Source organism: Eulemur rufifrons, chromosome 3 (genome assembly GCF_041146395.1).
Source record: "Eulemur rufifrons isolate Redbay chromosome 3, OSU_ERuf_1, whole genome shotgun sequence".
NCBI lineage: Eukaryota > Metazoa > Chordata > Mammalia > Primates > Lemuridae > Eulemur > Eulemur rufifrons.
The window spans coordinates 92,597,275-92,624,191 of record NC_090985.1 but is presented as its reverse complement, the minus strand read 5'-3'; the positions used below and the strand labels follow the sequence as shown (position 1 = coordinate 92,624,191).

At 36.8% G+C, this 26,917-nt stretch overlaps 1 protein-coding gene across 2 annotated transcripts in view; it reads left to right on the top strand.

Annotated features, from left to right (window-relative positions):
- The window catches only part of RAB2A (RAB2A, member RAS oncogene family), an 84,081-nt gene that overhangs the window by 17,068 nt on the left and 40,096 nt on the right, over nt 1-26,917 (top strand). Inside the window, exon 2 of one of the 2 annotated variants that reach the window (XM_069466459.1) lies at nt 18,986-19,057. The exons of the other annotated variant lie outside the window; for it this stretch is intronic. Within the exon in view, the coding sequence (XP_069322560.1) occupies nt 18,986-19,057 (72 nt within the window). The remainder of the gene's footprint in view (nt 1-18,985; nt 19,058-26,917) is intronic. 2 annotated transcript variants of the gene reach the window in all.

Here is a 26,917-nt window from a genome sequence, read left to right as displayed (position 1 = left end):
CCTCTTACTTGGAAACTTTATGTATGAAAGAATTAGGAAATGGTCAGGTAAAAGTGTGTTAAGATACCGACTTATCTATGTGACCTTACTGGAACATTATTATTTGAGATAAAGTCAGCATCATGGAAACAGTATTCTTTTTTTTTAAACTTCCTGCACTGTCATTAAATTCCTGCACTGTCAGAGTCATTTTGCTTATAGAATATTCCCTTCCTCCCTAGTATTGCTACTAATACCTGGAAAGTCAAATGATGTTCATTTTAGTTTGGAGAAATATTGATTGCAAGTACTAGTATGTATCTGAGAAAGAACAAATTCAGGAGGTTAGATGGTACAGTGGGGGAAAAACATGATTTAGAATCAAAAACCCTGCTTTTGAGTTTTCAACTCTGCCTCCTATTGTTTATGTTAAATTGCTAGCAAATGATTCAATCAGATTTTTTTCTTTCATCCCTGCCCTTATAAATGTTAATTAAAAGAGAATAGAAGTATTCTGTATTCACAGTTGACTTGTTTTACCATGAATACTAGCAAAAATATTGTGGATGAGATCTTTCATTGGATGTGAGTTGGATTAGATACTACACAATAATGTCTAGGTTTGTTTTTCATAAGCCACAGTATAAGGTACATTTTACATTACAACCCAGGGTTCAAATATGTGTGTGAGTGTATATATCTCTCTAAAACAAAAGTTTCCAAACAGTACTTATTCTAACCCTGTGGAGTACAGAATAATATTTGCCATTTTGTTCTAGTTCTTTTTTTTTTTTTTTTTAAATAAAGGGTCTCACTCTGTTGCCCAAGCTGGAGTGCAGTGGCGTGATCATAGCTCACCATAACCTAAAACTGGGCACAAGCAATCCTCCTGTCTCAGCTTCCTGAGTTCCTGGGAACATAAGCATAGGCCACCATGCCTGGCTAACTTTTTTTTTTTTTTTTTTTAATTTTTTGTGGAGATAAGGTCTCTCACTATGTTGCCCAGGCTCGTCTAGTTCTTTTTATTAATAAATGCTGGTTGTGATCCACTAAATTAATTTCATGACCTAACTGGTTATAGCTCACTGTTTAAAAAATATCATAGTAGAGGACTTCTCTCATTCCAACACAACTGACATGTTAAGATTCTGAGAGGTATTTATGGCTCAGTTTTTTCATCCTGATTTTTTTCACACGTTCTAGCCATTTTCCACTATTAAGACAAACTAGTGGGAAGGTTCCATGAATTGGGAGGAAGAAAGTTATGGGGATGTTATTTTTACCACATTCTGTTAATCTTACTTGCTGTTAGATTTAATACCTCTATAACTCACTCTCTAAGAAAATTAGCAAATGCCCCATTTTATTTTCTAATTTTTAGCTTCATATTTTTAAAAATACTGCATTTAAAGACAAGCTAAGTCTTTCCTAAGAAAATTTAAACTCTGCCTATATTAAAAAAAAAAAACAAAAAAACCCGAACTTCACAAAGTAAATTTGGCTTAATGAAGGATGTATTAGTCATATTAGTTGTATCAGAGTCCAACTAGGAGACAGACACTACACAAGAGTTTGAACAGGGAAAGTCTAATGTAAAGAATCCTTACCTGTAACATGGGAGTAGAGTAATGGGGGAATTGGCCAAGAGGTACAGAGAACTCTATAAAGAATACCATAACAGTAGATAAGAGCTCAAAGGCTAGGCAAAGCATGAAAGAAGGGAACAGATATGGCATCCACACCTCATTGGAGAGACACAGCTGAGGCCCACTGGATAGCAGAGAAGTTCACTGAGGGGCCGAGATAGGCTGGAAAGCTGCACTTTTCCTTCCGGGGGAAGCATTCCATGGAATGGTGTGTGTGGCCTGGGAACTCCATGAGAAGCAGCCTAGAGTGCTGGGGGCAGTTGACTGTAGAGAGGTGACTAGTGCTTTTTGTTGATGAAGCTCAGTCACGTCCCCTGGCAAGGGAGAAATGTTCCAGTCTCACTTCAAGGGTAGTGAAGGGTGGATTTGGAGCTAGGACGCAGTTAGCTGATAGCTGACACATTCTGGTATACTCAATACCTTTTCAAAAGAAAATTATACTTAAGTTAGGGGCAGATATCAGAGATGCAGTTCTAATTTAGTGCAGTCATATTTTCATTCTCCAGCATCATTTTTCTATCTGAAAAATCCACTGTTGAGTATTTTTTTTTTGAGAAATTGATAGTTTTTTCCTTGAAATGTAGACTAGAGTTATTATATTAAAAAAAGTAATCTATCACTTTGTGATCTTTTCAGTAAGCTTGAGATACAGTAATTGAACATTCATTGAGCATCTGCTTTTACGCCAGTCCACTGTGCAAGGTGATTTCAAAATACAAAAAGGTGAATGTTACTGCTTCTAAGGAAAGAAGCTAGATGTGTAAACTGATAAGAGTACAATGCGATAAGTGCTTTATAATAAAGCATAAGAACATACACACAGAGTAACATGGCCTTAGCAGATAAAGTGTCAGCCTATCTTTAAGTATTGAGGAAGGAGAAAGAAGCACAGACATGTTACCTGTTTTATTCTCTATATGCTATCTCTTTTAATTCTCACAGTAGCTGATTGAATGAGGTATGTGATATAATTACCATTATACAAATAAGCAAAGAAGACCTAAAGACCTGAAGCAACTGTTTCTGTTGGTGTCACATACAGGATTCAAATCTAGTCCAATAGATATTTGTTGTCTCTTAAGTTGGCAGTATACTTTGAAATGCAGAAGGTAAAAGTTTACCAAATACAAAACATAGGACTAAGTACTACTGTGAAGGATTTAAAAAGTGGATTTGATGTGTCCCTGCCCATAAAGGGTTTACATTCTAGCTGTGCTGATAGAAGATGATAAGGGCTCTGATGAGGAACCTGAAAAAAGCTTGGCATTTCGTGAGATGGAGAATGCTTTTCCTCCTCCTCAGAAAACTGTAGAGTACAATAACATTTGAGTTGGTTTATGAGAATTGGGGAGGGTGGGCTTTAGACAAGTAGAAATGGGTAAAAAATAAAAATGTAAAAATAAGAAACAGGAAGGTAGTTCTCATTTATTGCCCATCCGCTAAGTTCCACACTTTGTACTTCCTTGATAAAACAGTCTGGTTTAACTAATATAGACCCTGTATCAGGAAGTTATGGAAAATAAGGCTGCAAAGATAAATCTATTACATATGCTGGACCTAGGTAGGTGCATGTTTTGACAGGTTAAGATAGAGTTTGAACTTTATTCTGTAGACAGAAGAAAGCATTGAAATTTTTAAAAGAAAGAATACAGGACTGAGTTATGATTAACTTTACAACTAAATAGAGTCTATTTTCATGTTGTAACACAGCAGCAGAGATATGCCAAATAATAGATGTAATCCTTTTCTCATCCATTCCTGGTCATATGTAGGATGAATCGTAAAGGTGGAGTGTAGTTAGATGGTTTTAATGATGGTCCAGATAAGTAGTAAAGGCCTTATCTAAGGCTATAGTAGTGAAAGTGAAAAGGAGGTTACTGATGAGAGTTGGAATTATCAGGATTTAGTGAAGGATGTTTTATGGAATGGAAAGAATTAAAGATAATTTTCAGGCACTTTTCCATTTCTAAAGAGTGTACACTTCATTTACTTTTTCATTTATTTTTTACATAAAAGTAGTGCAGGCCGGGCGCGGTGGCTCACGCCTGTAATCCTAGCACTCTGGGAGGCCGAGGCGGGTGGATCACTCGAGGTCAGGAGTTCAAGACCAGCCTGAGCAAGAGCGAGACCCCGTCTCTACTAAAAATAGAAAGAAATTATATGGAAACTAAAAATCTATATAGAAAAAATTAGCCGGGCATAGTGGCGCATGCCTGTAGTCCCAGCTACTCGGGAGGCTGAGGCAGTAGGATCGCTTAAGCCCAGGAGTCTGAGGTTGCTGTGAGCTAAGCTGACGCCACGGCACTCACTCTAGCCTGGGCAACAAAGTGAGACTCTGTCTCAACAACAACAAAAAAAAAAAAAAAAAAAAAGTAGTGCATACACATTAAGACAGTATGGAAGGACAGGAGATTGGATATGGGAATGAAAGACATCATACAAAAAGCCACAGGTCGGGGGAAATATAGGCGCTAAAGCTTTGGAACTTCTCAGGTGTGGCTGCGTTATAGTAACTTCCTTCCAAGGAATGCAATGTGGAAAAGGGGAAGAAAGTTACTTTACAGTGAAGAAGCCTGACAAACTACCTCAGCCAGGTGATGAAGGTTAAATTCAACAGTGATCAGTCAGTTGATAGTGTGTACCCTTGGTATTATGTGATGAAAATGGCACTCTGTCTCCGTGATCTTCCTCCCAAACACTTACAACCTTAGTCTTAAGAAAAAACATCAGACATATTTCAGCACAGAGGCATGTTACAAAATACCTGACCAGTACTCCTCAAAGTTGTCAAGGTCATCGGAAAAAAAGAAGATCTGAGAAACTGTCACAGCCAAGAGGAGCCTAAGGAGACATGACAGGCAAACAGTATAGTGTCCTGGATAGGATCCTGAGACAGCAAAGGGACATTAGTAAAAACTAGGGGGGAAAAAAATCAGAACTTTAGAGAGTTAAAGGCAAAGAGGTTTCATAAAGAGTACAAGGTAAGGAATAAACTACCAAGTTAACTCTTCTTCATTAACCATTGTGTATCTATCTGCCCTGAGTGCTTTGTAAATAGTTGCTGAATACATAGCATGCTTGCAGCTCTTCATAATAAGCCTGTTTTTAAGGTCAATTTTTACTCTTCATTGAGGCCTGGCTGCTTCATCTGTTGGTCAGAACACAGGTCTAGATTTGGTTTCCTGGAGTCCATTCTACACCCAGGGTGTGCAAATCACAGAAACTTGTCAGTGTTCCTCTAACATTGACAGCAGAGGATATTGTGTTTTCCCCCTGAACCCAGATAAATTAATTATCTTATGCAGTCATATCCAGAAAAATCTCCATATTTAAAAATCAGGAGAAAAAAATAAAAATTAAAAAAATTTAAAAATAACCAGGAGAATACCTAATTTACTCTATAAAGAGAGAGGTGTATTATAGAAAGCTTCCTAGAGGATATGACACTTAAGTCTTAAAGATGAGTAACTGTTAGCTAAGTGGACAAAAAAAGTGACTAGGTATTGGAGAAAGAACACTAAATAAATACATGCAGAGGCCTAGTGTGTAAAAGATACTGGCATAAGGGAACATAGGCTTTCAGCTGAGATTATCTGCTTTACTCATTTCCATGATTTTGGTGTTATCCCAGGAGTGTTTTAATATTGGAAGTACTTTAATATTGTAAAAGAAAGGTACAGTATTTGTAGTAATGATGGCATTAAGGGAAGGAGGGTCAGTTCTCTATGTCATCTTATGTCTTTTTTTTGATTCATTAGCAACTGTTTCAGTTTTTACAGCAAACTTGTTTCTGTACTTTAGTGTCTTTATTTTTATTGCCAAGCTCAGTACCTGGAACTTAGTAGGCATGCATTCCATAAATATTTTTTGAATGACTATCTCTTCCCTTCCCTCTTAGCATTCATTGACAGGCTTCACAAATAAATGCTCTGTATCCCCAGTTTTCTTTTCTCACACCACTCAATATTTCTTGTGTTTGAGTCACTTTACTGATCATAGTAGAAATTATTATAGACAGTCAACAAGACTGGGAAACTTAACAACATAAAAGTCTAAGAGGAATGAACTAATAATTAGTGTATTAGTTTCCTCAGGCCACTAGGACAAATTATCATGAACTCTATGGCTTAAAACCATAAAAATTTGTTCTCTCACAGTTCTGGAGGCCAGAAGTCTAATATGAGGTGTCAGCAGGGCTGTGCTCCCTCTGAAAGCTCCAGGGAGAAGCCTTTTTTGCCTCTTCCAGCTTGTGGCTCCAGGCATTTCTTGGCTTGTGGCAGCAGAACTCTAATCTCTGTTTCTGTCTCTACTCACTTGACTTTCTCTCTTGTCTTCTGTCAGACCTCTCTCCTTATCTCTTATAAGAACGCCTGTCATTGGACCACCCTAAATCCAAGATGAACTCATGTTGAAATCCTTAGTCACATCTACAAGGATCCTTTTTTCTAAATCAGGTCACATTTACAGTTCTGAGGTTAGGACTTGGACGTACCTTTTTGAGGCCATATGTAATCAGCTCACTACAGTAAACCACCAGAGCAGTGTGTAATTGAAGTAATGGAGAAGGTTGCTCTCTTGGATGTGAGGGAACAGTGTCTGATAACCAACAGTGTGAAAACAATTCTGAAATCTGTGTGAAAGGAAAGTGATAAATTACAACTATTTTCTTCAGTTCATTTTTTAAAATATGTATTTAAAATTTTTGGCTCAGGGTCAGATGACATTGGTTGGTGATTTTGCTCTCTTAGCTGTGTTGATCTTGAAGAATCCTCAATTTAATATTTGCATTGAAACTTTGAATTTGCAAAATACTTTCACATTTTATCATTTGAGCCTCATGACATTCCTTTGGAGTATGGTGTATTTTCTGTATTTTCTTTTCCCCATTTTATAGATATGGAAATGGAGCTCAATTTCTATAAATAATTTGCCTAGGTCAACAGGTTGGGAAGTAATCCAGATGGATTTGAACACTGGTGTTACAACTGTAAAACCTGTATTCTTTCTACCCTACCATGCTGAGTTTATTAATTTTGTATTTTAAAAGGGCAGATTATCATTTTTCCGTATTTCACATGGTTTTTGATTTGGAATGTTAGCATGAAAAAGGATAAAATTTTCTATGTTTGCAAAATAAGTTACTAATATTTAAATCAGACTTACCAAATCTCTGTATGATCTGTGATTGAGCTCTGTCACTTGTTTGGTATTAATTTAAAACTCACAGATTTTCAGTGAATTACTTTTAATCCTGAGATAGATTGTTCATTCACAGAATTTTTGCGTTTTGCTTTTTTTGGAGGACCAAATATAGTAGGTGACAATGTGCAGCCATGATTTTAGGATGATAGTTATATAAAACATTTCTTCAGTAGTTACAAATTGGTCCTGGTACTTTTCATACCTTTGCTTTTTCACATATTTTAAATTAAAGCTGTTTGGCTTGTAATTATAAAAGTATTTATAATCAATTTTTAAGAATCCTGAAATTAGTGAGAAGTTGATTTAGGACAAGGAAAATAAACTTCAATAGAGTACCTCCTAGCACTTAATCTAGTGTTTCTTAAGGAGAAGGACCCCTTGCCTTAAAGTTACTAGAAGACTTAATGATTAGATTCTTGAGCCACGCAAAGACTTACTGAATCTCTGGAGTGGGGCTTCAGGAATCTACATTTTTAATGAGTACTACTTGTAATTGTTAGGCATTATCTTGATATTTAAATACTCAGCTCTCACAAGACTGTCCTACTGAAGGACTGTGACTTGGACCCTGAGGAAAGGAAGCAGATAAGTTGACTTTATGGTGGGAACTCTAACAGCAGCATTAAGTATAGTAATTTGTATTAATTTCAGAGTGCTAATGATCTGTGTATATCCAAGATATCCACACAAGACCTTAAAAAACAATATTTAACATATCTGCTTTTTATTCAATAAATAAATACCTAATGAATACTAGCTGAAGGGATTATTCTAGGTACTTTGGAGGATGAAAAGATAAGATACAGTTCTTGCCCTTAAGGAACTTTTTTTATAAATGAGATTAAAACATACATTTAAATAACTGGTAGTATAAGATAAACATTAGCACATAAGTGTCGTTTCAGAAATAGAAATTAAGTCTTCTGGAAGCCCATTAAAGGAAAGATTACATCCAATTAATAGAAAAATACCAAAATACCAGAAGTCTTTTTTTTTTTTGAGACAGAGTCTCACTCTGTTGCCAGGACTAGAGTGCCGTGGCGTCAGCCTAGCTCACAGCAACCTCAAACTCCTGGGCTCAAGCAATCCTACTGCCTCAGTCTCCTGAGTGGCTGGGACTACAGGCATGCACCACTATGCCCGGCTAATTTTTTCTGTATGTATTTTTAGTTGTCCATATGATTTCTTTCTGTTTTTAGTAGAGACGGGGTCTCCCCTTTTACTCAGGCTGGTCTCGAACTCCTGAGCTCAAACGATCCACCCACCTCGGCCTCCCAGAGTGCCAAGATTACAGGTGTGAGCCACCGCGCCCAGCCAATACCAGAAGTCTTTATGAAGGAGATTGGTGATATAGTACTCTAGGTTATAAGCAAAGGATAAGGCTGCATGGACATCCAGAGAAAGCTTGAAATGAAGTGAAAAGTTGAAAGAGATCCATGTTGGATTTTTGTCCTTTTTGGTTTAATGAGGTAATAATACCAGTAAATTCTTATGTAGTGCTTCCTCTGTGTTCTGTTTTACGTATGCTAACTGATTTAATTCTCACAACTCTTGCAAAGTAAGTATTGCTCTTATCCTCATTTTGAAAATAATGCACACATGGGCCAAGTGGTTAGTGGTTTATCCAAGGTCGCTCAGGTAGTGCTTTTTTGAAAGATAGGATCTCACTCTGTCACCTGGGCTGGAGTGCAGTGGCACAGTCATAGCTCACTGCAACCTTGAACTCCTGGGCTCAAGCGAGCCTCCTGCCGGAACCTCCCGAGTAGCTGGGACTACAGGCGTGTGCCAACACACCTGGCTAATTTTTTAATTTTTTGTGGAGACAGGGTCTTGCTGTGTCATTCAAGCTGGTCGTGAACTCCTGACCTCAACTGATCCTTCTGCCTTAGCCTCTCAAAGTGTGAGGATTACAGCCATGAGCCACCATGCTGGCCCCATCTTTCTTCATTTTAGAAAGGGTTTTGGAATGTCAGCCTTTACTCAAAATCCTTTGTTTGTTCTCATTTTGTTTAATTCCGTGATTATAAAACAAACATGGACTTTGTCTTAGTCTTTCTTTGCTGGTTTCTCTCTCCTATGGCTTTAAATACCATCTTATGTCCTGAACTTCTTTCCTGAAATCCAGAGTGACCTTTTTAGAATTTAAGGAAAATTATTTTACTCATCTGCTCAAAACTCTCCAGTGAATCCCCCATTTTATCTCAGTAAACTTACAAAGTCCTTCAGGGTTTGTGTGATTAAGCCCCTGTGATTCCTGTAACCACAGTTCCTAGGGGTGTGACTCTTCCTGGCCTTCTATGCCTTAGCCACATTGGCCTCTTTGCAGTTTCTCTAAAATGTGCCACCTTAGAACTTTTCCTCTAGCTGTTTCCTCAGCCTGGAATACTATTCTCTCAGTGATCCACTTGCCTGTTTCCTCACTTCCTTTAAATTGTCACTTAAATCTCACCTCAGTAAGAGACCACCTGGTTTAATACCACACCCTCCTCCCTTTCCCCCAGCATTCCAAGTCCCTGCAGCCTTACCCTGTTCTGCTTTTTCTCTTTGCCATAGTATTTAACACCCTGCAACTGACATGGCCTCTCTGTTTCTGCCTCTCTCTTTCTCTCTCTCCCGTATACACACATACAGTTGTATACATACGTTGGAAAAGAAAGTTTATTGTCTTTCTCCTCACTCCACAAGTGCAAGAGACTTTGTCTTTGCATTATAAATACATGTGGCTAATGCTGAAAATGAATAAAACATGGTTCATGCTTTTAGGGAGCGTAAAGTATAAACAGGCATAGTAATAAGTGGTAGTAGTTTTAATAGTAGTAACAAACATTTGTTGAATTCTTTTTTGAAACTTTATCATGTGTTATACCCTATTTTAAACACTTAAAATGCATTAACTCATTTAACATTCCCAATAAGCCTGCAAGATAGGCGTTATTATCAATCTGCTTCCTACAGATTAGAAACTGAGGCACTGAGAAGATAAATAGACAGAACCTGGCTTATGATGGTTTGACTTGATGATTTTTTGACTTTATAATGATGCAAAAGTGATATGCATTCAATAGAAATCATACTTTGAATTTTGATCTTTTATTTTTTATTATAAAATTTCTATTTTTAATATTATTAAATGGGCCTTGTGTTAGATGATTTTGCCCAATTACAGGCTAAAGGAATTGTTCTAAACATGTTTAAGGTAGGCTAGGCTAAGCTATGACATTTGAAAGGTTAGGTATGTTAAATATATTTTTTTAAATATTCTATTTTCTTTTGTCTTTTTAAATTTTTTCTATTTCAGAATATTATGGTGGTACAAACGTTTTGGGTACATAAATTGCTTTTGTACCGTTTGAGTCAAAGTTACTGTACCAGTTAGGTATGAATTTACCCATCCCCTTCTCCCCACACCCACCTGTTTGATTTCCAATGAGTGTTATTTCCATATGTGCACATTAAGTGTTGATCAATTAGTTCCAATTTGGTGGTGATAAATACATTTTTTACTTATGATATTTTCAGTGTACAATAGGCTTACCAGGATTTAATCCCATCATAAGTTGATGACCATCTGTAATTTGAGGTTCTGTCAATAGTGATTGACTGACCTGGGGTTAGAGTCAAGGACCATGGCTTCAGAGTCAGAAATCTTAACCATAACACAATATCGTTCCAAGCATTAAATGAGTTGACATATGTAAAGTGCTCAGAGCACTGTCTGGCGCAAGATAAGGTCTATATAAATTTTATCTGTTGTTGTTGATGATAATTTTTAGTATTTTAAAGTTCCTAAGAATATAATCATAATAACATCAAAATATTCATTGGTCACTTAAAAACTATTCGTCATTGAATTATCTTTTCTAAGTGTCTCCCTCCAGGAAAATCAACATATATAAATGCTGAATCAGTTGCAAATCCCACAAAATACATAGGATTCATCAAGTCTGTGGAAATGTTGGAGCACTGCCTGAATTCCATGTAATGCCTTTGATGAATAGGGTCTGACATTTAGGCTACTGAATAGCTAAAGAAGACGAAAGATACAGTGGATACTTTAAAAGAATTTGGAATATCAAGAATTAAGAGAGGCTCTTGGGAAAACTGGTGGAAATTTTTTTTTAATTTTACTTTATTTATAATGCTACAAAAAGGGCAAACATTAAAGGGTGTCCTGTGAAGTATGCGTGTAACCAAAAACCTCTAACTTAAAAAACATTTTTTCACACCGGGCGAGGTGGCTCATACCTGTAATCCTAGCACTCTGGGAGGCCAAGGCGGGAGGATTGCTTGAGGTCAGGAGTTCAAGACCAGCCTGAGCAGGAACAAGACCCCATCTCTACTAAAACTAAAAAATTAGCCAGTCAACTAAAAATAGAAACAAAAAATTAGCCCGGTGTGGTGGTTCGCACCTATAGTCCCAGCTACATAGGAGGCTGAGGTGGGGAGATCACTTAAGCTCAGGAGTTTGAGCTCAAGTTTGCTTGAGCTAGGCTGTGAGCTAGGCTGACGCCACCACACTCAGTCTAGCCCGGGCAACAAAGCGAGACTCTATCTCAAAAAAAAAAAAAAAACACCAAACATTTTTTCAGGGTGTGGTTGTAACAAGTTAAACTTTATTATGTTTAAAATTTATTTTAATATTATATAGCTTTTTTTAAGATGAAGTCTAATCAAAGATTTTTGATTCCTATTTGCTATGAAATTTTTGTTCCTATTTTAATGGTTTCATTTTAAAGGGTTTGTTTTTCACTCAAGGAAAATTGTTTAAAGAAAGCATCATATTTGAGCAGAAATTAAATCATTTCTTGTGCTGAGATTACTGTTTTGTCTGTATAAGGTATTTCAGATAATCATAAGTTCCAAAGATTCATTTTAAGGTGTATCCTCAATTTAGAGTGTTTTTCAAATGTAGAAAGCATGGCACTTTGGTAAAACGGGTCCTTTCTGCATTATCAGACTAGTGTTACAGTTAAGATAGACGTTCTCAAAAGCATTGGCTACTTGATCTGAGCGTTGATGTGCCTTAAAGCTGTTGAATTAGGACTTGCATTTAACTTAAGCATACAAAGATATGGCTTATTTAATTATTTTAACTATGGAAAGGTCATAATACATATAACAGAGCACTTAAAAACCAGCCTAATATAGTAATCTGGTTAAACACAAGAGTGCTCTTAGTTTTTAAAATGCAGTAAAAATTGTCTTGAAGTCTCAAGTTAGCATGCTTAATCATAAAATAAGGATTGGGCCTTCTTTCTGGAGGTACAGGTCTGTTTGAAGTTGAGCTCACCCCTTGGTGACATTGTGTTTGCCGTCTTCCAACACAAGAATCTGACCTATCACTTTTATTAGTTGTAGGAAAAAATTCTCTGTTATCCTTTTCCTATTACTTTACTTTGTGGCATGATGGATTCATTGTTTTCCATTGAGCTTTAAACAGATATTCAGATGTTAACTTTAAGTTTATCCATGAAAAGAAAGCATTATTAAAATTTTAAAGCTCTAAGTGATAAATCATCAGGGCCAACTATGACTCAATTCTGTGATTCTCTGTACATCAAGTAAAATTATGTCCAAAAAGATGAAATGATTTATGCAAAGTTACAGTGAGTTAAACCCCTCCCAGGCAGCCATCTTTCTGAAGTAGTAAGAAAAAGTCAGAATTAGCTATATGTGTAAATTTTCTCTTCTTGATCAGTTAACAACTTAGACAAGATTTCTAGTAAGAAAGGTAGGAGGACAGAGAGAGGCTTGCTTTGTACTTGCTATGTGTAGGGGATACAATTGTTGAATGTGGTCTTTGTCTTAATAAAGCTCATGTTCTGCTGGGGATCAGATTCTGTCGTGGGTCCACCTATAAAGCATTATGATATAATTAATAAAAGTAATAGTTTTTATTTGCAACCCTTCCTATTCTACATGCTGTGCTTTTGGGGTAGTAATGGTTATCTCTAGGAGTCAGTATCCAACTAGAGAAGCAGAACCAGTAGGATGTGTGTATGTGCATATCTATAGATAGAGATTGAGATCGAAATTGATTAGTTTATTTGGTTATGTGATTGTGGGGGACTGGACAAGCAAGTCTGAAATCCATAGGGCAGGCTGTAACCCACAAGCATGGCTGAAGTTGCTGTCCACAGATGGAATTATTTCTTCTCTTAGGGAGGCCTCAATCCTTCTTTTAAAGTCTTTAACAATTGAATCTGGCCTACCCTGATTATCTAGAAATATCTCCCTTATTTGAAGTCAACAGATAACAGATTTTAATTACATCTACAATGTCTTCATAGCAACACCCATATGAGTGTTTGCTTACATAACTGGGGAGGAACCTTAGCTAATCAGTGACGGAGCTGGGATTCTAAGCAGGATCTTTTTTAGGCATATATGAAGTATTATGGGAGCCTAGGGCTGCAATTGATTAATTTACTGATGCATGGGATTATAGGGGCTAGTACACCATTAGTTCTGCTTGAGGATTGATAGAATCTTTGGAACAGGAATGCTTTAATGGAGAGAGTGTAGAAATCCCTGACTTGCGTCTTAAAGCATGAATTTAGATTTGCCAGGGAGTGAAAAGTTCCCTGGTAAAAGGTACCGAGGAAAGAACATGGTATCGTTTTCAAAGGATGGTTTTTTTGTACTTAACTATAGAGTCTTCAGACTGCGATATGATAGTATGAGCTATTGGAGTAATCATTTTAGCTCAAATGCAAAGGATTTTGTTTCCTGTTTTGGAGAGCTTGAATTTTTATATTTTAGGCAATATAACGTGAGAGTGAGTTAATCACATCTGCATTTTAGCAAAAATTTTCACAGTGGTTTATAAAATAGGTTAGAAAGGATAGCCGGGCAAGGTGGCTTACAGCTGTAATCCCTAACACTTTGGAAGACCGATGGAGGAGTATCACTTGAGGCCAGGAGTTTAAGACCAACCTGGACAATAGTGAGACCCCATCTCTACAAAAAATAAAAAATTAGCTGGGTGTGGTGGCACATTTCTGTAGTCCCACCTACTTGGGAGGCTGAGGCAGAAGGATCCACGTGAGCCCAGGAGTTTGAGGTTGCGTTGAGCTGTCATGATGCCACTACGGTCTTGCCTAGGCAACAGAGCAAGACCCTGTCTCAAAAAAAAAAGAAAAAAGGAAGAAAGAAAGGCTGAGACAGAAACATCAGATCTTATTGAGAACCGGAACTAGAGTACTGAGGGTTAAAAGGGTAAGGCACGTATTGGGTTAGGTTTGAGTCAGCCAAGTTGTGGTTAATAATGACTCAATGGCCAATGAAATGCTTTTGAATTCACTGTTTGTTGTGAGACCTTTACAAACTAACAGTCATACAAATATATTTAACACAGACAATAAGAAGAAAGAGGAAAAACAAACTATAGCAGATAGCTCAGAAGACCAGTACACTAACTGACAAACTGGACAGGGCCAGATTTTCTTCAATACTCCAAAGAGGCGGGTGGTGTAGGTGTGTTGGGCTGGGGGACGGGAGGGGAGGCGGTTGTTGCTCTTACCCTGACAAAACTTAGGGCAGCCACTGCTTGTCTCAGGCGTGGCGTGGTGGCTTAGACCTGTAATCCTAGCACTCTGGGAGGTGGAGACAGGAGGATCACTTGAGCTTAGGGGTTCGAGACCCCATCTCTACTAAAAATAGAAAAATTAGCTGGGCATCGTGGCATACACCTGTAGTCTCAGCTACTCAGGAGGCTGAGGCAGGAGTATCACTTGAGCCCAGGAGTTCAGGGTTGCTGTGAGCTAGGCTGACACTACAGAACTCTATTCAGGGCAACAGAGGGAGACTCTGTCTCAAAAAAAAAAAAAAAAAAAAAAAAAGGCCTCAGAGTTCTCACAAAGAGAACTTCTACAGGTGTTTTGACCATGGTTAGTTTCTTTACTGTTTTCATGGCCCCATGCAGGAGTGTCCATGGCCATTATCTCAACTGCCTTTTAAATTTGCTTTCTTGTCTGATCTTATGGGTACCTGGCCACAACAGATGTTACCACCTCAGTCTACTATACATATTTATCACCTTAAGGGATCAGCAGTTTCCCTGTAGACTGAGTCATTTGTCATAAGTGACTCCATTTTTGAGACATTTAAGGTCACAAAACATTATTATATTCAGCATGAAATTCATGAAGACATTTCTGAAAGAATTGATGAATCATTAGCAGTGGATGATAAAAGAGGAGGAGGAATTAAGCATGGTTCTCAGTTTCTTGTAAGGGTGATCCATTAGGAAATAATTCCAGAGATTAGGAAATACTAATGTGTGTGTGTATGTATATACACTGCCCCCCATAAAATCCTGCTATGAAAAAGAATGAAATGTCTTTTGCAGCAACTTGGATAGAATTGGAGACCTTTATCCAAAGTGAAGTAACCCAGGAAGAAAAAACCAAACACCATATGTTCTCACTTATAAATGGGAGCTAAGCAATGGGTATGTGTGGTCACATAGAGTGACATAATGGACATTGGAGACTCAGAAGCGGGAGGGTGAAAGGGGTGCAGGATAAAAAGTACCTATTCAGTACAATGTACACTATCCAGGTGATGGATATGCTAAAAGCCTAGACTTCTCCACTATACTATTCATCCATGTAACAAAAAGCCATTTGTACCTTCTAAATCTGTTAAAATGAAATTTAAAAAGAAAGAAGTAGGGTGAGGCTATGGGACTGGATTATTCTTCTCAAATGAAAAAAAGATAACCAAAGTGGGGTGGTAAGGAAGACTGCCAGTATTTCAGGGTTACATGGAAGATGAACAGTGGTTGTCACAGAATTAAGACATCAAAGAGATAGTTATAGACTGACAAAGCCAGAAGAGATCATTTTCAGGGAGGTCATAAGCCAAAAAATTATATAGATAGTTTATGGGCACAAATGTATTTATTTATCTTCAGTAAATGGTGCTGGGGAAACTGCATATCCACATGCAGAATGAAACTAGAGCTCTATCTCTCACCATATACAAAAAATCAACTCAAAATGGATTAAAGATTTAGGTGTGAGATACAAAACTATGAAACTAAAAGAAAATATAGGGGAAATACTTCAGGATATTGGTCTGGGCAAAGATTTTATAGATAAGACTTCAAAAGCACAGGCAACAAAACAAAAATAGGCAAATGGGATTATATCAAACTAAAAAGCTTCGGCACAACAAAGGAACAGTCAGCAGAGTGAAGAGGCAACGTGTAGAATGGGAGATAATATTTGCAAACTATTCATCTGACAAGGGATTAATATCCAGAATATACAATGAACTCAACTCAATATCAAAAAACCCCAAATAATCTGATTTTAAAAGGGGCAAAGGTTCTACATAGACATTTCTCAAAAGAACACACACAAATGGCCAACCAATATATGAAAAAATACTTAACATCTCTCTGATCATCAGGGACATGTAAATCAAAACCACAATGACATAGCATCTCACCCTAGTTAGAGTGGCTATTACCAAGACAAAAAATGCTGGTGAGGATGTGGAGAAAAGCGAATTCTTATGCACTGTTCGTGGAAAGTAGTACAGCCACTATGTAACAGTGTGGAGGTTCTTCAAAAAACTAAAAACAGAACTACTATATGACCCAGCAATCCCACTGTTGGGTATTTATTCAAAGGAAAGGAAATGAGTATATCAAAGAGATTATCTGCACCCCCATGTTTATGACAGCACCATTCACATTAGCAAAAATACGGAATCACCTCTGTGTCCATCAACGAATGGATAAAGAAAATGTGGTATATAATACACTGTGGTATATATTCAGCCCTAAAAAAAAAAAAAAGAAATCCTGTCATTTGCAACAACATGGATGAGTCTGGAAGATGTTATGTTATGTGAAATAAGCAGGCACAGAAAAATACTGAATGTTCTCATATCTGCAATATGTGGGAGTTAAAAAAGTTGAGCTCGTAGCAGTAGAGAGTAGAATTGTTATTAGAGGCTAGGGAAGAGTAGGGCAAAGGAGAAGTTAGGGACAGCTGGGTTAATGGTTGCAAAATTACAGCTAGATAGAAGGAACACATTCTGTTCTATAGTACTGTAGGGTGACTGTAGTTAATAATTTATTATATATACTTATTTATTATATGTGTATTTTTAAAGAGCTAGAAGAGAGGATTTTGAATGTTTCCAACATATACAAAAAAGGGATAAATATTTCAGGCGATTGGATATGCTAAGTACCCTGATTTGATCATTATACGTTCTATATATGTATCAAAATATCACTCCGTACTCATAAGTATAATTATTACATGTCAAAAAAATTTTTTAGAAGAATATGGAAGCTGGGCAAGGTGGTGCACATCTATAGTCCCACCTACTCAGGAGGCTGATGCAGGAGGATTCCTTGAGCTCAGGAGTTTGAGAATAGCCTGGCCTAGCCTGGGCAACAGGGAGAGCCTGTCTCTTTTAAAAAAATAAATAAATAAAAAATAATATAGAGAATATGGGGTCTTAAAGTGAGGTACCAAAGAGTAAGCATTTTCTATATTTAATCAGCATTTAGTCAGAATAAGATTGGTATTGCTAGAGTGATATATATTCTTTTGTGAGGTGGGAAAGGGTTTTTTTGTTTCATTTTTTTTGTTTTTTGTTTTTGTTTTTCCTTTCTTGTTGAGACAGGGTCTTGCTCTGTCACCCAGGATAGAGTGCAGTAGTGCTAGTGTAGCTCACTGCAACCTCAGACTCCCAGGTTTAAGTGATCCTCCAGGCTCAGCCTCCGGAGTAGCTAGGACTACAGGCACGCTCCACCACGCCTGGCTAATTTTTTTTATATTTTGTAGAGACGGGGGTCTCGGTATGTTGCACAGGCTGGTTTCGAACTCCTGGCCTCAAGTGATCCTTCTGCCACGTCCTCCCAAAGTGCTAGGATTATAAACATGAGCCACCACGACCAGCCGGTAACAAACTTTATTAATGTAGAAAAACTATCCTTTTGTCTTCTATCCTGCACACAAAAGACGAGTTTAAAATCTGATAAAATGAGTTTGATTTGGGGGCTTTTTATAATATAACAGAAAGAGAAGAAAACTCTGTAATGTCATGTGTTTTGAAATTCCAGTTTGTTTTCAGTGTCACTTCTTCATAAAGACTTTCTCCATCCCTTTAGTCTAAATTAAGTCTGTTTTGTTACTCTCATAGCACTTTATTTCAAATTGCAGTCATTATAATTATTTTAAATTATTCATGTACAATATATTATTTGGATGTTCATTTTGTTTAATTTCTCCACCTGAACTAGACTGTAAGTTCCATGTGTAGGAACCATATCAGTTTTCTGCACTACTATATCTTTTAAGTCCTTAGTGCAGTGCATACTTAGAATTCAATAAGGACTTTGAGTGAGTGAGTAAATGATTGAATGAATGAATGTTAACTCCCTCCAGTGTTTTGTATAAGTGCAGAATGCTGTAAATTAAGCAGCGTTAGTCTAGTGTGAAGATGAGGGAATGTTTCTTAGAAGACTTGAAAATGAGTAGGAAGGAGGTGTGTTATTCAATATCCAGTGCTCCTTAGAGGGCAAGTAGGATGAATATAGAAAGTTTTTCTTTGAATTTAGGTTTGAAGTTATTCATGACCTTAATGAGGTCAATTTTAGTAGAATGAAGGAATGCAATACAGATTACAGTTGCTCATGAAATGAATTAGTGAGAAAATAGAGCAAGCAGCTTTTTCCGGAAGAGTAGATCCTGTACACTTACTGCTAGTTTATATATTTGTTCTTTCTAGGCGGGTATGATAAACTAATGCTGTGCTTTAAATATTTTCATTGTTACACAAAAAACAAAAGTGCACAAAAACTGTACTGGATGAGTACTGTGGTAGAAGCTACCAAGGTGACCTCGTTAGTTGTCTTATAGGAGTTTAACTGCTGCATTTACTTTTCACGTTGAAATACTGAATGAGTAAGAAAGGGTGAAAAGAGTATTTTTGATGTTTTTACAGCTTCCACCTAAATCACCAGTCTTCTAATTTCCCAAGAAATTATAGAGTATTGAGAAATCACAGTAGGTTGTTCAGAGTACCAGAAACCCTGACTACCTCTCTTCCATATGCTTTGTAAAGTGTTTCTTAATTTCTGTGAGTTTTCTCTTAATGTTTTTGTTTTCGTTTCTGTTTTTACCTTCCAGGTGTTGGTAAATCATGCTTATTGCTACAGTTTACAGACAAGAGGTTTCAGCCAGTGCACGACCTTACTATTGGTAAGTTTTATAAAAGAGATGGGAGGCATTGAAAGTTTTGGATAGTTTAAGTGGAAAATGCTAGAGGGAGTCCATTCAATTAGTGATGATTCCACAATCAGTGAGACTAGATTTGTTGCTATGTAGAGTTTAGCCTCTATAACTTTTTTTAAAATATGTGTAGTAAAAATAAATATTATCCAACTTTGCAAAAATGGTTAGATGTTCATATTTTAAGATTTCAAATTGTATCTAGTGATGAACAAACAGTTGAGAGACAGTACAGCACCATAGTAAGAGACGAGACTCTGGACCACTTAGAAGGCTCTGCCATTAACTAGCTAGGCAAGCCTCCTTACCACTCCATCTCTCAGTTTCTCTGTCTGTACAAAGAGAATTATAATACCAATCACACAAGTTATTGTGAGCAGTAAATGAGTTAATAAATGTAAAGCATTGGAGTAAAGTGCCTGGCAACATGGTAAGTGCTCTAGAGTTACCTGTAATTATTAACCAAGAGAAACTATCATTGGGCATTTTGTAGTTTTCTCGATTGTGAAGAGTAAAAAATACAGTTACTGGTAAGAAACAGTCAACAAATATTAGTTATTACTGTTTAAAATAGTGATATTGTTTATTTCTATTAATATGGAAAGGTATAAAATTAAAATGAAAAATGAAAAACTTTGGACAATCATGTTTTGGAGTTCTTATTAGCTTAAAAATTATATTCTGAAAGCTAAAGAAGCTAACTGAATTATTCTTCTGTTGCTGCAGCTCATTAAAAGTTATAAATTAGTCAAATATGAAGAAAAAAGGGAATTGGAAGTCTAGTTACTCTGTACAACCAATTGTTCAATGAATCTTTTCAGCCACTGACTGCTTATCTTCTATTGATATTATTAACTTACTACTTATAGCATATTGATCCTCATGTCCTGTGTATTTTTCAAATCAAAGTTAGAGCTTTTGAATCAAATTATTAGACCAATTAATGGTTTTTAACTAAGCCCACCTGTACTTTGTGGATATATTGAAATCTTTCATTAGCAACTACTGTCAATAAGAATATCCATATTCTATTTTAATTTTGATAGTTTCAGGATGGGTAAAACAGGCAATACTGTTTCATGGGGGTCCTCATGACTTTGTTTAACTTTGTGAGCTCATTTTGTGTAGGATGTGCTCTTTGCTCAATAGGTTTGAAACCTTGGTTGCCAACCTTAAGCATGACTCAGCCCTAAGATAGCTAGCCACATAGTTTTTGGTATAGGATACTAAACCAAAGTCTTCTTCCTTTTCATTGAATCTTACATATAAATTTCTAAGTTGTTATGGCGCACCCAATGAAGAGGATGGGCCTGAGCCTGATGTAAGAAATTGGCATAGGCTATACTTGTGGAGAGAGATGAGAGAGTAGACTCAAGAGAGTTGTTTGGAAAACAATAACTCATGTAACTGCCAGTTGGCTTCGCTCTAAGTTTGCTGATGGGAGGCACCAGGAAATTGGAAGCTAAAAGAAAAGCCAAGGATCTCTTTCTCCTTCTCTCTCAGCCTGTGTTGATTGTATATTCTCCATTGCTCTGTCTCCAGCCTCTGCCTGGCAGGGCCCACCTGTGGTCTGGCTCCTGTGATAACCCCAGTTTCTCTCTTTGTCCTTCCAGCCTGAGGTGGTAGCAGCTTGTTGCTATTTCTAATCCGAGTTGATTACCCATCTTTTCTTGGGATTTCTTGGCTCTTCCTTTACTGTAACCAGTTCCCTACAGTAAATTTCCCATGTATTAAATACTTCAGTATGGTTTCTGTTTTTCTGGTCATACCCTGACTAGCATATTGGGTTTTTTTTTCCTTTCTAATTCTTACAATTGGTTGTAAATAACAAAAGTCCACCTAAATCAGCTTAAGCAAAAGGAGAATTTTTCATTTTAACTATTCAAATATGCAGAACCTGAGGGCAGGGAAGCAGCTGAGTCAGCCTGGAACCAGAGCTTCTCAGAGCACCAGAAATTCTGTCTCTCCATCTCTCATTTGTCCCTCATTGTCTCTCATTGTCTTCTCATGCCTGCTTCATTTTTCTCTAGCTGCTGACCAATGTTCTTCATTTCCTTATCTCCATGGTGGGAAATGGACATTATCAATAGCTCCAAAGTTCATATCCCATTCAAGAGAACAAGGATTTTCTTAAACTCAATTCCAGGTTCCTTAGGGAAGACAGTTCATTGGCTCACCTTGGTTCAGGCCCACCTTGCTTCAGCCTTCCGAGTAGCTGGGACTACAGACACTCGCCACCACACTGGCTAAATTTTTTTTTCTGAGATGGGGTGTTGCTATGTTACCCAGGCTGGTCTCGAACTCCTGGGCTCAAGAGATCCTCACCCGTCCACCTCCCAAAGTGCTGGGATTTCAGGCATGAGCCACCATGCCTAACCTGAGGCTTTTAAATTTGGAAAGAATTTTATTAAATTTATGAGTTAATTTGGAGATGATTTGTTTTCACAATATTGAGATTATCTATTTATACACATAATATGTGTTTTCATTTATTTAGAATTTCTTAAATGCTCTTTAGTAAAGTTTTATAGTTCTGTTCATTCAGGCCTTATGCTTTTCTAAGTTTGATTTGATATTTTATGATTTTGTTGCTATTGTGAGTAGATTTTTTTTTCACCATTATTGTTAAATCATTTTGCATGTTCTAAGTAGACAGTTGGGTCTTATCTTACATTTTTTCCCTCAGAAATATTTATGCCTCTTAGTTTTGTTGTAATTTTTGACTAAAATCTCTGGAATAATTTCTGAGTTGAGGAAATTTTCAATTCTTCTAGTGTTTGTTGTTTTGTTTTCCATAAAAAATTAAGGACATTATTTTTTGTATATAGTTTTCCTTTATTTATAGAATTAAGAACAGTCAGGCCATCTTCCCACCAGCCTCCATTTTGAACCTCTGCAGTGTGTAGGTTCCAGGAATAGAGGATTGGAATCCGTATGTTACCATGCCATCTAAGGAAGGCTTGGCCTGGCCATTTGCTTAATACCTGGTTCTGTTTTCTGCAGTGACATCCCAGCTGTGTACCCCAGCAGCCTGGAGGTTCTGGCCTTGCCATTACAAGGAAACCTGAATGGGCTTTCCCAGCCTTCCCTAGGGGAAAGAGCCACATTTTCCCCTCTGCACGTCTCTGTACCTCCACAATCACCTGGCTCTGACAGGTGGCTCTCTCTCACAGGGTCTGTCATCATTAGTCATGTGTATGGTGGTTTAGAAATTCTGGTGCATAATATGGAATAATAATCATAATAGCTGACATACTGGATACTTACTGTGTGCCAGGCAGTGTTCTGTTTTATATGTAAAAAGCTTTTTAATGTTGAAAATAAATCTAATGAGCTAGGTATCATAAATACCATTTTACAGATGAGGAAACTAAGACACAAAAGGGGTTTAATATTAGGTCATTAAATGTGCATTGTCCGATTTCAAATCACAAGTTTAGTTTACTATATCTCAAACAAGAAGCAGAATTACTCAAAGTATTTGCCTAAACTATCAACACAATTTTGCCATCCTAACGTTAGCTTGTTCATGCCAGCAGTGAAAAAGCCTGGAGAGCAAGTGGTGAGGAAATCCTGAAAGGCATTTTCCACAGCTTGTTGAAAATTGAACATTTTTCCTTGCGAGAAGGGGTCCAAAACCTGGAAAAAGTGATAGTCAGTTGATACAAGGTCTGGTGAATAACATGGATGACAAGAGAGTTTCCAGGTCCAGCCTCTGTAGTTTGAGCAGCATTATTTCTGAGACATGTGGTCAAGTGTCTTGCAAGAGGATTGAACTGTCTCTTTTGACCAGTCTCAGCTGTGTAACCACAAGCATCCTCATCATTTCGTCAGATTGGTTGCAGTAGCCATGCTCTGTAATTGACTGACCAGGTTTCATGAAGCTGTAGTGGATAATACCAGCACTGGACCACCACACAGACACCAGTAGCTTTTTTGATTGAATATTCAGTTTTGGACTGTGTTTTGGCACTTCATCTTTATCCAACCGTTGTGCCAAATGCTTGTGATTGTCAAAAAGAATCCAATTTTCATCACATGTAACAATGTCATAGAAATGATTTGCCTTTATGTCATGACAACAAAGAAAGGCAAGCTTCGTGACGATTTCTCTTCTGATGCTCTTTTAATTCATGTGGTACCCATCTATCCAGCTTCTTTACCTTGCCGATTTGTTTCAAATGGTCCAATATTGTTGGAATAGGAACATCAAATCCCGCTACTAATTCAGGCGTAGGTTGAGATGGATTCACTTCCACCTCATCTTAGAGCTCATCATTATCCACCTTGGTCCCAGGTTGCCCACGTGGCTCATTTTCAAGATTAAAATCACCGGAACGGAACTTCTCAAACCATCGATGTACTCTGTGTATGTTAGCCAAATCCTTCCCAAACATTTCATTGATATTTCAAGCTGTCTGCGTTGCATTGGTTCCATGACAAAAACTCATATTCAGAAATAACATGAATTTTTAACTTATCTATGGCTTCACAAAAATTACTCTAAAAAAGTTTTTGAAAGATAGTCACAAACCGAACTGTGTGTTTGAGAGAATGAGGATGTAAAGTAATAAAAGTAAAAAAAAAAAAAAAGTGTTAAAATGAAATGTCAGAGATATCAACTGTCAAACTTAGTACTTGAGGAAATTGGACATTTCATACTTAATAACCTAATAACTTGCCCAAAGGTCATACAACTAGTGGATACTGATTAGGAGTGCTCAGGAAATGGTATCATTATTATGCAAGGATGATAACGATGTGGAGACAATTAGAAAAATGTGTGCTTACAATCTGAGTATTTTTTTCTGAAAGATTGCAAGTGAGTAACATATCTAAAAAAATAAGTATCACTCTCTGACAATGTGAGGTAAATGAGGTCTTGACTTTGTCTCCACAGAAAATTTCTCTGGCAGCCAAATTGTTAATTGAAAAGGGATCTGGGAAGAGAGAGCCTCAAGGATATAGGAAATGGTGATTTATCCCATTAAAAAAAAAGATAAGGAAACCTTTCTAAATGGGATTCTCAAGCATATACACACTTAAGGAAAAAGGATTTAAAAATTTTAACAACCCAGAAAAGAAATCAGGATTATGTTTTTTGTATTTATTTCTGAGACTTCCAGGATACTTTAGGATTCAGTATTTTCTTTTGCCACATAGAATACAAGGGTAAAAACCTACATTGGATCCAATTAAGAGATGGTATATGGGAAATAATTATGTTTCTGAAGGTGACATTGCAGTCCATCTGTTTTTGTTTCATTTGATGGGAAAATAAAAATCATAGTTTTTCAATAATCAACAACACTTGTCTATTTTTCCTTTTGAGATAAATGTATATTTTTCTTCCTACCACCATTCTTTATCTCATGCCTAAAATACAATAGTCTTTTAACTGGCCTCCTTTCCTCTTTTTTTTTTATTCTCTGTCCTGACCCTATTGATAAATCAAGTTAAAACATCAATTGTTTTATGACGTTTCCCTGCTTTAGAAACATTCTTGATTTTCATATAACAGATTTATTTTAAATTGTATATATATTTTAAAAGAGGCAAAATCTTTGTTTAAAGACTTTTAAGCTTCAGCGACCTCTCTCTGCTTATTTTAAATAAAGAGATAAACATGAAAATCCAATTCTGGCTAAGTTAAGCAAAGGGGAATATGCTAGAATATCTGGAGTTGTATATAGAACTCACAGGATGTTAGAAACTTGGGCTTGGGAATGGAAAGGAACAAAGCATCTTAGAAGCCAGGAAGCAGGAGTTCTAACAGCAGACCTGCAGCAGGGGCAGTCTTGTTAGCCTTTCTTTCATCTGCTAGGATGGAATGGTTGTCTATAAGTTTCAGTATCTTTATTCCTCTGCTCAAGATGTTGGTTCTAGAGAGGAAGCATCTGCTTGCCCTTGCCTGCCTACCTTTGGTATGAGAAGTGTTCAAGGGCCTGTTTCTAGTTTGTAGTTTCTTTTTGTTAAATTTGACATTATGCATTGAATTCAAGAAATTTTGAATCCCAGTGAGTGATGCAGATAGTTTTGGATTGTGGCTAAAAGCAAATCCATCCATGACAATGGAAGGAAAATTAGAATTTCTCTCTCTTCTCTCTCTGTCTCTCTGCCTCTCTCTGTCTCCCCCTAGTTTGCTGGTAGAAACAATAGATTCATGAAAAGGCTTCCTTCCACTCTGTTAGCTATCTTGTGTACACATAGGATTTAGTGCTTTAGCACATTCCTTTTAAATAGTGGATATTTCAGAGAACATTTGTATCATACTGAGCAACTGCTTTCTTCCCTCAACTACTTTTGTTTTCATGTCATTAATGGGTGGTAGTTTTGTGCGTGTCCCTATTCCATGGCACAGAACAGATAGGGGGGGGTGTGTGTGTGTGTGTGTGTGTGTGTATACACATGATGAATCTATGTGTGTGTGTCTATATGTATGTAGATAGGTAGATATGTAAACACCTGAAATAGTTTTATGTGGCACAGTTTTATAATTTTCCATTTTCTAGTGCATCGTGGACTTCTGGATCTCTTTTTCTCTAGCTTTGCTGTATTTCTGAGCCTGAGTAACATGGGCATCATCTTAGTTTCTTGATATGAACTATGCCTATAGGATGGAATAAGTATTAAAATGTAGAGTAAAACCCCATCAAGTTTTATATCATGGGAAGACAAATCACCTTTCTTTCTCACCCTGCTAATCACAGTTGGAAGAATTACAGGAGATACTGAAATAGAATTCTGACACTGGGCAATGTATGGTTTTCTGGAAAACTAGAAGCTGTTTATCTGCCAGGATGAAATCTAGTTTCTTGAGACAATGTGTGTCTTCCCTTCATCCTGACTTTGATCTAAAAACTGATAGAACACACTCCAGACAGTAATGATTTGGTATAATATAAGTGATAATACCACTGTCAGAGGCTTCTTTACAGCTGTTTGCTACTAAAATTATCTCCTATTTTCCACTCCTATTTGATGATTGAATGAATACTTTCCAAAGAGATAATAAATGCAAGTTAAAAAGCCAAAGTAGTAAACTTGTAAGAATAAAGTCTATTTTTGCTTTGACCTGCAATCTTATTTCCTGTAATTTTCCTGAAATTATAGTAAGTTGAAAAATGTCTGCAGAAATTGCATTTTCAGCACTCACTATTTAATGGAAATATGGGAACAACCTAAATTTGTACCTAAACTTAAATAGAATGCCAATTTAGTAAATTACATATACACAAAGGAATGTTGTGCAGACATCAAAAATAGTGGTGTAGTTTTATGTTTATTGATTTGTAAGGATGTTTGTGATATGGAATAATGTCCATGACATATTATTAAATAAAGAGTAAATTGCAGAACAGCATTAATATGTTCTCATTTATGTAAAATTGTGTGCTTATTTCTGCATGTGTTTTTATTCATGGAGCACTGTCTGGAAGTATGTTTAAACAGTACTTATATTTAGTGAACTGATTTGGAGATTTCTTTTCTAGTTGATTATCCATGCTGGGAATCAAGACTATGATGTTGAAATTCATCTCTCCTTTTTAGTGATTTTTATACTATATAATTGTGGTTTTTAAGAAATTTTAGTATTTAATATTTGTTAATAATAATTATGGCTCTAGGATCTTTTCTTTAGTTGTTTTTATGTTACTGAGCCTGTGAAACATGAAGACCACAGTTGGTTTCTTAATGTTGACTATTTCAGACTTCAGTATCTTAATATTTTAATTATGTCATTAGCTTATGTCTTATTAGCACTTCTGCCTTAGCTTATATATTTTCTAAGACTAGGTACTGTACTTGTTAAAGTTTATCTGTGTATCA